Genomic DNA, 16263 nt, shown 5'->3' on the forward strand with positions numbered 1-16263 from the left:
AGGGGCTTTACTTCTCTTTACTACAAAATTTCCAAAATGGTTGTTTGGCACCGACCTCTTGTCCAGACCTGGCAGAGTTCTCTGCTGAGTGCAGGGACTCGATCTCGCCCTCGATCATTGCTGCCTCAAGACACTCGTGAAGATCCTTGAAGCCGTTCACCTGCAGTGGGTACTGTCCAAACATCTCTGTGTTTTCAAATTTTTTACCTGTGGATTTCAACAAATACAATTGACATAAACTGTTCATCAATTATTGACTACAATAAACAGCACATGGTTGTATGCCTCCCTCAACTACTCAATCTGCATTTACATCCATTCAGTCCAGACTGAAGACAGTGGAGGAATTTCATAAAGGGTATTGAGTGTATTTTTTTGGCTAAATGAAAGTTATCATGACACTGACATGTATGATTTCAGTGAGTTAGAGAGAGAGCTAGACACTATTTTTACAGAGTGCAGAGGACTGATAGAGAGCTGGTGCAGCAACAATCACCTGAAGCTCAATGTCAGCAGAACCAATGAGCACTGTAAATGTGGATGATTCACACACATCTTCAACCCGGCAGCATAGAAAATCTGTACAATCAGCTCAGTTTCAAGGTGGCTGCCAAGATTAGTGTCACCAATTCAGCATCTGACCAAATGTGAAATATGGTCCCAGTCTCCCCGTCTGCTCCTGAGTTATGGTGTTGAATAATGGCCAGAAAACTGTTGCAAAACATTAAAACGTCACAGTGAAGCTGACCTTTGACCTTTTGGTTATAAAATGCCATAATTTTTTCATTTTGTCCTTTAACGTTACAACCAAAAACATGTTTTTTCAGGTCACACTGACCTTAAACTTTGATTCCAAAATTCTAATCAGCTCATCTTGAGTTCAAATGAATGTTTGTGCCAGATGTAATGAAATTCCCTCCAGGTCTTCCTGAGAGCAGGAGAGAATGGGACGGATGGACACGTACCTCCGGTCATGGCTATCACAGGTGCAGAGGCATAACAAAATACCAGGGTGAGGGTTAACCCTAAAAGGCAGTTGTGTGTCCTTATACATCATTTCACACACACAGGTCAGAGGTGTGCCAGGTGGGACAGAAGAGTTGGAAAGGCAAAGAGCGTGAAAGAATAAGCAATAATGAGCCATCTCACGCTCGTTTGCATTCAAGCTGATCTTCACTTGTTCAGCAGTCACTCACTCATCATTAAACAGCTGCACAGACCTCCCCGCATCAACTACTGATGAGAAGCCCAAAAAAGAGAAAGAGAGGAGTAGCTGGCGGACATGCAGATGAGGCATTAAGGTCATTTTGTGAGCTACAGAGTCCACTGGCCCAGCTTTTGGTGGCTCTGGGCCAGTATTGTCATGCATAATAAGCACAATGTCAATCAGCCATCAAGGTCTTCCACGATCAATGCAACCGCTCTCCACTTTTACATGGACCACATCTCATTAAGACAAGGTCACCTTTCATTACTAGGGGCAAGGACTTGCTTGATTTCTGGCTGCAGCAATCAGACCATGGTGATGCTTTATCTCTCTGTGATTCTCTAGCTGCTCCTTTTCTTTTTCTCTTTATTAGGTTTAATTTAACACCTCATCTCACCTTCCAGGACACCCACAGCAAGGAAACGACCATAGAAAAGCTCCACCATGGGGTTCTTTGGCTTCTCCCCCTCCCTGAAAGCAAAAGAAGTGGTGTTCAAAAACACAGGTCAACATTGTTTATCTCTGATTTGCTGCCCAGTAACACCAACAAGCATTTGTATACTGCATGTACCTACCTTCAACAGCAACCTCTGTATAAAAAAGAGCTGTAGTTACCTGTCTTCTTCAGCCTTCATCTGGAAGGCGTCCTCCAGCCAGTCCAGCAGCTTGTGGGTGAACTCGCTCACATCCTGCTGTTGAGCAAAGCACAGATGTACATGCAAAGTGACCAATTACGGACTGCCTTTGGGACACTTTGGGTCACAGAGTCAAACTACAGCACTTAACAGCACCTATAAGCAAGAAATTCCAATCAGTCAAATCAATGCCATGACTGTCATCTCTGATATACACTGAGCTTTGGATAAAAGATGACTTGTCTTAGTGGAGGAAGTGAACTTCAAAGGTAAGCTGCATGCCACGAGGCCACTCTGCCAGACATCAATGCCGGCCGATATTTCAGGTCAATGCCTTTCCAACCTGACTAATACACAGAGTAGTGACATGACTGATGAGTGCAGAGGCTAGAGGGCTGACCTCAGTTAACCTCCGGAGAGTCACAGGCTTAATACGAATGCTTACGTAAGGACAACAGCACAACAGTTTTGTACATTTGACAAAACCGTGCATGTCACATTATAGGATGTATGCACAAACCAGCTAGTTCCTAGTCAATACTACTTTCTGCAAAGTTCAGAGGGTGTGATGTGGGTTTGAGGATTAATAGCTATAGATAAGAGGGGTCAAGTGTCTCAGGTTCAGTACAGCCGAGTCAGTAGAACAATGAAATTGAGCAGTCAAGACATCGATTGAAAGGACGAGGAACAAAAAAGGGATGAAGGATATTAAATATTTCCGTTATATGCAAACAGCAAAGAAGTGCTTATGTTTTTAAGGAAAAAAGAAGAATGAATTTCTACAGGAATTATTCACATTTCTTAAGTGTGACACTGCCAAATGGAGCAAAACACTCTTGTAGTAATGAAAAAATGTAAAAAAAAAAAAAAAACAAAAAGAAAAAAAACAAAACAAAACATGTTTTATAATCAGTTTGTAACCCATAATTCTCAGTAAGTATGATAGACTATGTGCAACATTTAAAAAAAACTGTTTAAAAAAAAGAGCTTGAAATCTTTATAAAACAGATGAAGACAAAGCAATAAGGAATCAAAAAAACTATTCAACTGGCAAATTAAACCAAAAAACATACAACATGGAACAACAAATAAAACCTGCAGATAAAAACAATGAAAAGAGGAGAAGGCTGACAAGCTCCATCTGTAAAGCTGCAGTATGTTTTAAAGTTGTTTTGTGGTTTGGAAAGCAGCTAACATCAGATACCTGTGCATACTGACCGAAATCCTCACCTGGTCAAACGTGTAAGAAAAGTTAAATCCACCTACTAGCATGTAGTGCTTATCACTATATCTACCAAACCGGATTTGTACAGCACCTTTCATACTGGATAGTGGACTTATTCTTTGCTTTACAGATGACTGACAAGCTGATAACAGGACAGTACAATTACAGTATACACCGAAAAGCAACCGAACAGGGAACATGAAAAATATGAATATGTCTTTAAAAAAGAAAAAAAGAATTTGGTGCACAAGTAAATAAATAAATAAATAAACCAAAACTGGCATAATATTGGTACAATTTCTCTAAACTTCTCCTTAAAATTGGAAAATTAGAGTTTGGTCTTTAATAACTGGGTGTTGCTAGATCGAGGCTAGCGAACATAACTAACATAGTCTTAAAAGCTGGCGGGAAAACACCCAGCTGCACAGAGTGATAAATTAACATAATTAGAAGACTTCAATGTTGTTCCTACTTCCCTGAGCATCTCAGCATCTGCCAGGTCAAAACTGTAATGTGAAGCCATGTGTTTCCCACTGCACATTACAGATGCTATCTGTTGCAAAATGTTTGCCATCTCTTTGCTTTCATCAGTAACAAGAACAAAAACTCTCTCCTCTCATCTTCTTCATTGAACGCGGTCTGTGCCAGGCGAATGATATTATGCTGAGCAGGTTACGGCAGAAAGAGGCTTACCTGCTGCGACTCACTGGACTTGAAGGCGTCCTTGAGAATTTCTACAGCTCGTGACGGGTCCACATATTTCCTCTTGGACCCCACCATGAGGGAGAAGAGGTTCCTCAGCTCCTGCATGAAGGGCAGGTTCCTGTGTTCCTGTTCAGAGTAACACAAACAACAATTTAGTGAATCAAACTTCTGGCAAATGAGTGTTCCTCATCTCAGTGGGAAACTGAAAATACTGAGAGATGCACTAGCACATTGAAGATTTAGGTCTTCTCATGGAATTTATATTAACAAAAATACAGAATACCACCAGCCTTATACTTTAAGACAACAGCTAGGGGGGAGTAATGTCAGTTTATTTCAGAAAAAAAATGTTTTTTGTGTTTTGTTTTAATGTTTAATTGAAACGTTGATCACCTGCTATTTGGTGCGAAGTCAGAAATACTACAGTTCTTAGTGGTGGATACTGAATGAATCAACATTAACATTAATTAAGCAAGCCTAATTAAATTTCACCATCATCAGCTACAACCTGAAAATGAGATGAGCAGCAGAGGATATGAAATGTTGATTGATACTGAAGTAACAGTTGTCATATAGTGACATTTATAGATGATTTTCACTAACTACTTGATCCATATAATAGAGGTTCTGATTCAGAGGAAATTCTAAGTGGCACTCTCCTGTATTTAACATGCCACGATCAGCTAGATCACTTCTCCAGAGAAGTCCTCAGTCTGTTGACTCACAGCTGTAGACTGATGTTACAGAGTGACGTGTCTTTTCACTCACAAACAATATTTGGCAGAGTACATTCAGCAGCTTGGAGAGAGCACATTAACCAACAGACACGAGTTTCTGTGTAGCTGTTATTGAGGTAAAATGAATTAGCGACAGCTGGTCTCATGTACTGCCGGTGGCAGTGGACATTTTAACATGGCAAAAGAACCAGTCAGCTCCAGATATAAATGAGAAGCCTGCTAACATGACCTGCATGTTTTCAACATTGGTCTTTGACAGTAAACAATAGTGAGGTCCTCGAGCATCATTTGAGGACCATGGTAAAGGCCAGAGACTGAAACATGTCACATTCTGTCATCTCCTCCTTCTGTAGTTTCCATCTTTAAATTGTGCAATGTCATCATAGTGACATCATCACAGTGAGCTACAGAGGCAACATGACAACAACATATTTATTTGTCTGTGCTAGTGAGTCAGGGATGCTGTTTTAAAAGTCAGATTCTAAGATCTTGCAGTCTGGTACTACCTAAGCAAAAGGTCAGTGATTAGGACCGAGGAACTGATATGAAGAGATGACTGCCCCAAGCCACACTTCCACAGCAGAGGCTTAGTGCAGATTAGCGACAGACTGCTGACCCTAGGGTGAGCACTCGGTAGGAAAAAGATGGACCAATTAAAAAAAAAAAAAAAAAAAATGCTGAGAACTATTCCGCCAATGTCGCGGTGACTGTGGCTAGACAAATTTAAGTATGTCAAATTTGAAAAGCTCCAGGTCCAAAAACACACACATGTTCATTTCTGCCCTGGTGGAGAAAGACAGATCAAACATTTCACAACTGCTGGCACTCCTAGTAGCTTGCTAGCAGTGAAGCACAAGGGGCAAAACGCTAAGCTGCTGTGACATAAGGGCAAGATCACATGCTGAATGGTGGCTCACAGCTCCAAGAGGGTCAAACCCTCAGAGCTTAAGCTCTGCTAGCTGCTGTGACAACCTATAGAAGGGCTGCTGTGGCATGAACAGAGTTGATGTGAGGCTGCACACACATGATAAAGACGTCATACTCATTTTGTTATTGCTGCCTCATTTTCCTCTGTTGAGAGGCTGGGAAGGACGGTCGGTGCCTTACCTTCTGGTTGCGCGGCAGGTCGTGGACTCTGGCTGGTGGTGAGTAGTTGAGCACCAGCCTCTGGAACTCCAGCAGGTTGAACAGAGACTTGAGGTTGATGAGGGATAAAGACATGTTAGTAGCATTCAATGATAGGAAAGCCTTGGCACACATATATTTTTCATGTAAGATAACACCCATGATTAATTGCACTGAAAAATGTACTGTTTAGTGCATAGCATGCCTTGAGACCTTTTAAAAGTGTGGTGTTCCACTCTGTAGAGCAAGCAAGCTGCAATAACTATATGTGCAAGACACTGCTTTTCTGTCACTTTGTGTCAATTGTCTACATTTTGCTGAAAATTAAAATAGGTTTTCAAATCAAAAGCTTATGTTCTCTGCAATTACATTACAACCACCCTTCTGGCAATTCAAAGCCCTGCAAGACTATCTATCACATGCTTCTACTTCATTAAACAGAAATTAAAAATAGATTATACACAAACATGACATCAGCCTAACCCATTTCTTTATTACTTGGAATAATATGTAGACGGTCTTGTTGCATCATGTGATAAAAGTAATGAAAAACAACCTGATGTAGGAGGTGATGTAGGAGAGTAAGGAAATTAGCAAAAAGTCACGGGAATATTTTACTACATAACAAGTAAAATTACATTTAAGTGCCAGAATATTCAACTAAGTTTGGATTGATTTTGTTACATGGAACAAAAACTGCACAAATCCAACTTTTCAGTCTGTTTTGTTTGTGAAAGTGAACTTGAAAGTTGTCAAGATGTGGATATCCTGTTAGTAAAGGGAAAGTTGTTTACTCCTGATCTAATACCAAGTGCAGCTGGATCAAGTTCAAGCAGCGCCTTCTTCTCAAGGGTGGGTTTACATTACAGCACACACAGGAGCCAGGCACCATGTGATGGTGTATCCAGTGTTCATGTGGCATATTTCAGCTCAGGTCACATTCTACCACGGACTCCACCAGCACACGAGAAAAAAGTCTCTGACAGCTGCAGCAACATTTTCCAGCATTTCCAGTATTTTCCAGCATGTAAACATTTGATGACTCTCTTATCTACAACTTCTAAGGATGACTGCAGCAGATTAAAGCATTTACTCCTGCATCATAACAATTACATGCAATGAAATAGTAACACATGAAGAGATGCAAAAGTCAAGTGCTTTCACAAGTTTCCCACTGCCAAAACAAAGTAGGTGCAAGAGCAAAGTACTAAAGGAAATGACAAAAAGAAAAAACAAGCTGACAAGCAAGAGGGGCTTTAGAGCACAATCAGAAAAGGTGTGACCAAAAACTCATTAGACATGGGTTTAATTGGATTTTTTCATACAATGCCTTTAGTATAAGTGAGTGTGTGTGTGTGTGTGTGTGTGTGTGTGTGTGTGTGTGTGTGTGTGTGTGTGTGTGTGTGTGCCCACCTGTATGACAGCACTGAACCAGCAGGTATTGCCAACATTTTTCAGCCCCACAGGGCAGTTGTCTATTCTCTTCCTGTCATGCGGGTTGGGTGAATCGCTCCACACTTCTGTGTGGGTGCGCTTCAGACTTGCCTTGTTCTCCGCTATGCTGGCCTCCAAAACTCTATACAAAAAAAAAGAGTGAGAGAAAAACATTTTTTTTTTTCAATAATTTCCACCAAATGATCTCAGCATTGCCAGACCTATCTCACCGCCACATTTTAATGGTCCGGCTGAACCCACTGTGGGCAGAGGGATTATCTGCTTTATATTATACAGTTGTATAATTTTACATATTTTACATATGTACAGTTATGTAAAATTGTTTTATTTTTTCATTTCACAGTAGGGGTTGCAGATTGGTCTTCCTGGATGCCTTCTCACTCACTGGCTCCCCTGTAGCAGTTTATCCCGCTCTATAGCTCAGAAAACTGAAGTGCTAAAATAAAAAAAATCATGTTAATGCTCATCTGATTGAAGTTGCATCTTTCTATTTCAATACACAGAGCTCAAAACCATACCTCCAAAGCAACATGTCCTTCAACATAGTTAGCCATTAGAGGGGCTTATCTCAACAGTCCACATCAGTTCAGTCAGAATGGGCCTTAATTAAACTACAAGATAGTGGATCCTTAGTAATGTGCTTCAGTCAGGTCATATTGTACTTGATATTAAGGGTTGTGAGTTAAAATGTAATGTTCATAAGGCTTTTATTCTCTCTTATCAGGGCATAATAAATTAATCATATGTATTACAAGGTAGGTGACCATTAGCAATACCTTGGGTGGTGGGTGAAAGGAAAAGATTTGACTTTTAATAGGAGTTAAAGTGGGGATTTGTCCGAATACTCATTCTACCATTACTCTTCTGAAATGTGCCCTTGTTCAAAAGACATTAAACCTCAAACATAGTCTGGAAATAGTCAAGACACAATTTCCCAAAAGTCTTTCAAGACTGTTAGAAAGGTTGTTGAACAGTTTACTTATCTGACAAAAAGGATTTGCTGTTACATGTAACTATTATGTAACTTGTAATTAATATAATTAGGGATGTTTTTGGCCAACATCCCAGTCTGACTCCTTAAATTTTGGCCGAGTCCAATCCGATACTAACGTTCACCTTCATGTTGATTAAATATGTATCTGGTACAATGAAATAACAACTGTAGCTACTAAATATGACAAACCTTATTGTCCACAGACTACTTCAGCATAATACTGAAGGTCCTAATTCAAAACTACACTTCTCACAGAGTACAGACAGCGGCTGAAGAGAGCCCTCAAAGCCTACAACAGACAAGTTTAATGTTGGCCTCACAGAATTAATGTCAAGTAGCGTCAGCTGATATGATCTGTTGAATGTTGTGTACAAGGCTCTGTGCTGATAAGAGAGAGGAACAATAACAGATTCCTCAGCTCTTGAGCTTAACTCATGTGTCAGAATAGCCAACTATTGGTGCTATCAAAGCATTTTCCACATTTACACACCCTTATTTTCACTTCCATATGGAGCAAGTTGAGTGCAGAGTGTAGAACATGGGCATGATTACAGAGAGCAGTGCTGCAGCACTAGCAGGCTGAGGTGGAAAAAACACGGTAGAGTTACCCGATACCAACTCATTAAAATATGTCTGGGTTTGCTTCAAGAGTGATGCTCAGGATCAGCTCAGGGGCATCCCTGATTTTTCATTGCGGATCAAAAATTCAGCATTGCACAACACAAATGATTGCAAGATATATTTTCATCACACCCTGGGCAAAAATAAACAGAATGTAGGTGGTAAGAGTGGATATTCATCCAAGTCTTGTTGCAAAATGTTTTTTAACTGCTTGGTCGGATGTTGGGTCCAGAATTTCTTAGCATATCTGCTATTAGTGAGCAATGCTGACTAATCTTGAGCCCACCTGCTGATGGCCTGCTCCTCATCAGTGATGCCTGTCTCCCTGAACGCCCGATTGGACTCCTCGAGGCTGAGGGCGATAGCCCTCTGCAGGTCATCTTTATCATCGCCAGTCAGGTCAATAACATCTGCATTAAGAAAACAATGCACACACAAACACAGAAATACAGCAATCATGAACACTGAATTTACCTTCAAGGCTTATATTCAGCTAACAAGGAATTACTGTGTTTATGCATGATGTTTGTGCTATCACGGTGACTACAATAATCCATATTGACAAAGCTAAAACATGGTTATAGAATTGTTTTCATATAAATTAAAGTAAAAATACAGAAACACAGATTGAGGCCCTCTGTTATGAAACTGAGCTGATATTTGTCCGTTTTCTTGTTATCCCTGTCCCTGTGAGGTCTCTAGAATTTCTTTGCCAAAAGTTGAAGTAAGCTGCTCACTTGTGTCTGCCTGGCTGCCCACGCTGATGTATCTGTCACTGGCCACCTGCGATGTCTGGTAGTAGGTTGTCTCATCTTGCTGAGGGACCTTGGCATTCTTCTCTGTCAGAAACGCCACAGCCTCAGCCAGGTCTCCATTGCTCACCTGAAGCAACAATGCATTTGTTCAGGCTTTTGTCAGTTGGGTATGAACACAGGAAAATGATTAGCAGGAACACTCAACTAGACCTCAACGCCAGTTTCAGGCTATCCAATTTTCAAATCTATTTTCTTGCTAAGACTTTGCTGCTGTTTAGGATAATTTACTGTAAGATAACTATAGTTGAGCAACACAACTGCTCATTAAAAAAAGAAGACAGCAAGATTGTCAAAGTGTGTGCAAAAAAGGGATATATATATATATATATATATACACATACATATATATATATAATATACCTGTACACCCATAAACTTACTTATTTACACAAGTACATATTTACAAACAAGTTAAATACTTGTAAATAAACAAGCCAAAGGAAAATCTGTGAGAGCACCCTGTGGCTGTCAAAGTCCTTCTTCTGCTTTCTGCTTTCATTTCAACCCCCCCCTCAAATTATAACCACCATCTCTATTAAAAAAACAATTTCTGAATGTTACCAGGAAGTAAGTTGTTTATTGCTTTGTAAATTATTTGTGCAGTTTGAAAATGAACCAGGTCAGTGAATTTTAATGCATTTGATTTTAGGGATAGTGAATTTGTGTCTGTAACCTGAATTATGAATTATCCTGATGGCTCTTTTTTGCAGTACGGACAATGATTGAGTTCTACATTTATATGTGTTGCCCCAAACCTCTCAACAGTGAGTTAAATATGGTGGAACCAATGAACAGTAGAGAATGTGGAGTGATTTGTGGTCCAGAAAGTATTTTGCCTCACCCAATGCTGAAATGTGTCTTGACAGTTTGTGTTGTACATGTTGTACATGAGATTTCCATCTTACTTTGTCATCTATTATTACACCAAGAAATTTGTTTTGATGAACTCTTTCGATGTCCACACCATCTACCTGTATCTGTACTATAGCAATAGTCAAATAACATAATTTTTGTTTTAGTTTAACAATAATTTGCTTCTGTCAAACCACCCCTTTAGTTTACACATTTCTGTAGTGTTAATCTGCAGCAAACAAAAATGCTTGTGTCACCTGCAAACAAAACCAGCCTTAGTATTTTTGACACTTTACAAATATCATTTATATAAAGAATAAACAGTTTTGGACCAAGTACCAACCCTTGGGGAACACCGCAGACAATGTCCAAGCATGACGAAGAATATTGTCCCAACTTCACAAATAGTTTTCTGTTTCTTAAGGAACTCCTCACCCAGTGCAATACCACCCCCCTGATCCCATACCGTTCCAGTTCATTGATCAATATGTTATGATTAATTGTATCAAAAGCTTTTTTAAGATCTATCAATATTCCAGTTGCAAACTGTTTGTGATCTATGGTGTTAGTAATTTACTCAAATGATTCAATTAATGCCAGTTGAACTGTTTGATCTGAACCCGTATTGACTGTGTGGAACATAAACTTAAATATGTAAACTGTAAACTCTTGTTGACAACCAGAGATTAACCTGTGCCAGCAGTTTCATATATGGGTTTGGGGTAGAAAATCCTCCCACTTGTCTTTTACATGACATGTGTCTCATGTGATGATGCTTTTGTGAGAGCAAGGGCTGTCCATGTATGCTTGGATGAATTTAGTAAATACAGCATGTAAACAGAGAAACTGTCTCTGCATCAATATTAGAACGTGTGTGCAAGTGTGAAAGAGACAGAACAACAACAAGAGAACAGTATATATATCAGCTCCAATAATGGTTGGTAAAAGCACGCATTTTATGACGTACCTGCAGTGCCTGCTGAAGCAGTTGAACGTCTGTGGTGCCCGTGACCTCTCTCAACTGGTTTAGTAGCGTCTGCTGGTGCTAATGAAGGGAAAAGAAAGGAGGATATAAGACACTTCAAAGCAGAGCATGATGGAAGAGAAAGGGCAAGTCATTAAGAACAGGCTCAAAAACAATGCACCATAATGGTCAGTTGATGTATTCTTGTTCACCTAAAATTCTTAACAGTGTTCAACTGAACACTGAGTCACAGGAAAGTCACATTCTGTCGAACCACCACTGCATCTGGCTCAACATTATCTGGAGGTAAGAGCTGAGAGAGTAAACAAGAAGGCAAAAAAGCTGCTTTAACAGACTCTGGAAACTCCTGACATGAATCAAGCATCAGCATCAACTGCTTTATTAATCACAAAACAATCCTAATGTCAAAAAACAACACTATAAATTTTAACTTGAACATGACCAATATTAAAATTTATTAAATAAAGAACTGATACTAGATCAAATCGGACTTGTCAGCTGTCATCCCTTTTAACGACTTTGCTGAAGTCTGATGGCTTGGTGATGTCACACCCAGCTGGACTGCATGGCCTTACCACACACACTTAAGCTGCAATGCATGGCTTCAATAAATGCACTATAAATAACGGGGGAGTCCACTTAATGTCAGCGTCCAAGACAGAAGTCTTCAGACTGTTTACAGGTGCAGCAGGCAACAGATAAGAGTATCAGTTCAAAGGAGCCTTTGTTGGTTTAGGACTCACTCTTGTAGATTGCTTTCACGCACCATACACTGAACACCAAACATCCATGGCAACGCTGCGTGACCATCTATGTCACAGACATTTTTAAACACTTTTAATGGAGTTGCTACAACAGGCAAAGAAAACCAGTCATGCTTGAGAGCATGCCATGTCATAAAGCAAACGCACCACCACACAAATAATGCAGGCTTTCATCCAGCTGTGTATGGACCTGCACTACGAATGTGAAACGACGAAGGTGAACAAATCTGGACTGAAGTTTAATTAAACATCAGATACTGAAATTCAAGAAAAGCACTGAACTCTCAAAGGAAATGGCCTCAGATCTGGAAAAAAGAACTCTCTAGTCAACTCCAGTGTGAACATGGCCTGACACCATATTGACACATACACAAGATTTTGTTGACACTGATGTCAAATGAATCCCCTTCATAACCTCCAACTACATTCTGCAGGGGTCCAACACATTACTTGTGTCAGGATTACAAAATAACAGAGTTGTGACTTGGAAATTACACTCTTGGTTCAACCACTAAAATGCCAGCTGGCTAGCAGATTGGGAAAGTGAGCAGTCACAGCTGGTGCTCATAAGTTTTGATACCAAGCATTTAAATAAAGTTTTTACAGTTTTGATGTGAAAACAGTAGTCACAGCAAATAACAATCTTTAGAAGACCAAAGCCATGTGCATAATTATATCATACAAGCAGACAAGAAAGTAAACTGCATGTAGTTTCAGGTTGGCACACCCAGCACAACACATCAGAAACACAGTAAAGGGTAAATAAAATGAAGTTATACAGAGCAGGGTTGTCAGACACGCACCCAAAACAATGTGCACGGCAGGAACTTTCAGATCGTTGTGTGCCTAAGAAATAAATAGCACTCTATTTGACTGTGATTAAAAATGTGTGTGCAATGCCACAAGACTAAATACATAGCTTACTTCATTATAAATATAATAGTCACAGACTGTGGACAAAAAAAACCAAAAAAAAACCAATGATTTTCCTTTAATTATTAAAGATGCTAGCTCAGAGGGGCTACTATCCCACTGGTCTCTCACAAATGTGAATTAAAAAAAAAAACAACTGAACTTCCTGAAGAACATTTAACATCATCACAACTAACTGATGGAAAAACCTGAATTTACAACTGAGCACTGACAGGTCAGTTAAAAACATCAGAATGGCATCTGTCCTACTGTAGCGTCTGACTCCTGAGGGTAGGCACTCAATTCTTCCAGCCCTGAGGAAGATGTTCTGTACCTAGTTTGAGACATGACTCCATCCTGCTATCAGCTACATGATTTTCTGTGAGCTTTCAAAAGCAAAAGTGCTTTATTAAATCCCAGGGGCAACTGTTTTCACAGAGTCACTGGAGACAGTGAAAAGAAAGTTCATGCTTTTGTTGGAGTAACAGCATATAACTAATGCACTAAACCCACTATTTGTCTGTGACCACATTCATGGTTTAAAAGACAAGGATACACAGCTCAGCAGTGACCTTAACACGTATGTAGCATGTTAGGTCACAACAATAAGCTGGTAACTGACAATATGACACTGCTCTCTATGAACCTCACAGAGGAGGTTCTACTATGACTTATCTGATATTCCATGGCAGAGAATGACAAATATTCCAGTGGAAGCCTTGATGATGAGGGCTAATTTACAGGAAATGTATTGTATGAGAGAAACTACCAGACTACATTAATACAGGGCTTCATTTTCACTTTTCTTTATGGTCTTCAAACAGTTTTGATCAGTAATTGTAACAATGTATTGACACAAAGAAAAATACAGCTTTTTCCCACAGCCTTCAATCTGAGCAGGTCAGTACTGCTCTGATGGCCTCCTGTATTTGCAGTGTGGAGATCCTAAAGAGCTCTATTACAACGACATTCACAGAATTGTATTCACTTACAACGGCTTTCACCATGTTTCAATCACCAGAGACAGGTAAACATGAAGATGACAGTGTGCTTTGGTCACTGTCTGAGAATGATGGGTGCAGGTTTGTTGGCATGGAGGATGGCAGCGTCAGTGAAGTATGAGGGAAGTTACACCTGTGACAGATTTGGGCCAAGTCAACCACAAGAGCGGTTACTCAGACACACACACACACACACACGCCACCCTTCTCATTTCCATGTGACATGTCTGGCATGGGTGCTTGTCAAACTGGTCATCAGCCATTCAGAGGCAACTTGTGAATAACACCACATAATTCTGTGCATGACAGAGGGAACAACATTGGGGCTTTACTGTAAGCTCTAGACAAGGGCATTCCCAGTGGATCTGCTACCAGGTTCTCACTGCTGCTTTTTAAGTGCATGTAAAGGGGCTGAAAACAAAAACAAATTGCACAGACAGGAGTAGAAGTCCTTCAACATGACCTCATCTCACTGGTACAGGTCATTACATGGAAACTTCACCACATCCTGCTCTTATGAAGCACTCTAATGATGGAGCATAACTGTAATGACTACAACTAAATCCTACCACACACTTGTGTGCTGTCAAAACAAACCAAATCTGAACAGCTATGTATACGGACTATTGTAAAAACAGTATAAAAGCTAAGAAAAGGTTCATATCCATTTACAAACATTAAGTCCTATATAGTGGACTAAAATGGCTTCGAAAAGTATTTGAGAATTTTAGCACGTCTTTACTGTCATTGTTGTTAATCATGGTTTCATTTCAGTGCCTAAAAAAGGTCAGACTGCATAATAGGGTTTGTGTTACACTGCTACTTTTAAGTTTGAGTCATCAAGGGGAGGCTAAGTATTTATTTTAGCCTAAGCTCCAGACTGTCATAACTGCATCAGATAGTCACCTCACACTACTAGCTTGTGGGTTTTTTTTTTTTTTAGGTAAGTGAGCTATGTCCGATGTGGTTTACCACAGTAGGTATATGCTGCAGAACAAAGATACTGAATTGAATGCAGCGTGGTGAAACATGACTGGGATTACATAACCGTTATGCTAAATTATTATTTCTTTTCATTTAGACTAGCAGAGAAAACATCTAACCTACGTTTTAGCAACATCGGTCAAATGGTTACATAACTAACCAGAGCTATGTAATTGCTGGGTATGATGGTAACGGAATAAATCCCATACAGGAGCCGAAGCAACAGAATCGACCCTTGTTAATTTACACTTTCATGAACCGAGAACCGAGCATGATCAAATATAACCTAACTAACTAATCTGCCTTCTCGGTTATGAACCATCAAACACTTGGCTTGCTATCTGGCTACTCAGCCCCCGCCGAGCATCAGGGCTCGGCAGTGATTCTACCTTCGCCGCTGGTCATACTTTGTAAACAAAGATATCAGATAAGTTATGTGATGACTAACCGAGGAATCATTTGCACACACAAGCACACAGTATCCACTAATAACTAAACAATATCGTTGGTGGTCACCTACATTATTAAATGTCTTCAGCAGTCTATTCATATAAAAAAAATGTGTTTACTCTTTACTACGAAGTTGACAACACGTACGATAGCGTTAAATCTGACACTGTCACTTGGCCTTGTTTATTTCAATAGACGACACAGTTAGCCCAGGATGCTAGCGTTACCAAGGGAAACATCGTCCGTATTAGCACGTATAAACGGCAAACTATCGTTAATGGTATACATATTGCACACACAAGGCCAAGGTTTTACTTAACTTTGCGTGGTATTGCTAGCCAACGTTGGCTAACAGCTAGCAACACAGATACTGGATAACGCTTTGCGCTAGCATAACGGTCGGCCTTAAACAAATTTACTTGCGCTTGTGTCTATTGCCAACGGGTGACCCGTAATCCAAATAAAACGACAAATAACAGTCAACGTAACTAACCACGCAGTTGGCTAGCCGTCTGTGCAAGTACTTTGAGCCCTGAAAGTATGTAGCTATACAGTTAGGCTAAAGTTAGCTAGCCACCAAGTTAGCTTCTGTAAGCTTACCTTCTGAGAATGCTGCTGGAGGACATTCTGCTCCACGGTCATGGCGGGTTTAGAAATAAATGTTATTAAATTCAAACCAGGATAAGCAAAGCGCACGTGATAATTTTGAGTGAAGCGTATTAAAACACAATGCTACGATGTCCCCTCCTTAATCAGTGACATTACGGGCGCCATGGCAGAGTGACTAGCACAGGTC

The 16263-nt window shown here is 40.1% G+C and overlaps 1 protein-coding gene across 3 annotated transcripts in view; it reads right to left on the reverse strand.

Moving 5' to 3' along the window:
- usp25 (ubiquitin specific peptidase 25) overlaps positions 1 to 16263 on the reverse strand; it is a 34483-nt gene extending 18220 nt beyond the window's left edge. For 2 of the 3 annotated variants that reach the window (XM_041951898.1, XM_041951900.1), the window contains exons 1-10: positions 16068 to 16263; positions 11339 to 11416; positions 9442 to 9586; positions 8991 to 9114; positions 7048 to 7210; positions 5617 to 5703; positions 3761 to 3898; positions 1823 to 1899; positions 1605 to 1678; positions 56 to 207 (exon numbers count right to left, since the gene is read on the reverse strand). In XM_041951898.1, the coding sequence (XP_041807832.1) occupies positions 56 to 207; positions 1605 to 1678; positions 1823 to 1899; positions 3761 to 3898; positions 5617 to 5703; positions 7048 to 7210; positions 8991 to 9114; positions 9442 to 9586; positions 11339 to 11416; positions 16068 to 16109 (1080 nt within the window). In that variant the 5' untranslated portion in view covers positions 16110 to 16263. The remainder of the gene's footprint in view (positions 1 to 55; positions 208 to 1604; positions 1679 to 1822; positions 1900 to 3760; positions 3899 to 5616; positions 5704 to 7047; positions 7211 to 8990; positions 9115 to 9441; positions 9587 to 11338; positions 11417 to 16067) is intronic. The other variant, XM_041951899.1, reaches the window with a different exon arrangement.

The sequence above is a fragment of the Chelmon rostratus genome, chromosome 14 (genome assembly GCF_017976325.1).
Source record: "Chelmon rostratus isolate fCheRos1 chromosome 14, fCheRos1.pri, whole genome shotgun sequence".
Classification (NCBI taxonomy): domain Eukaryota; kingdom Metazoa; phylum Chordata; class Actinopteri; order Chaetodontiformes; family Chaetodontidae; genus Chelmon; species Chelmon rostratus.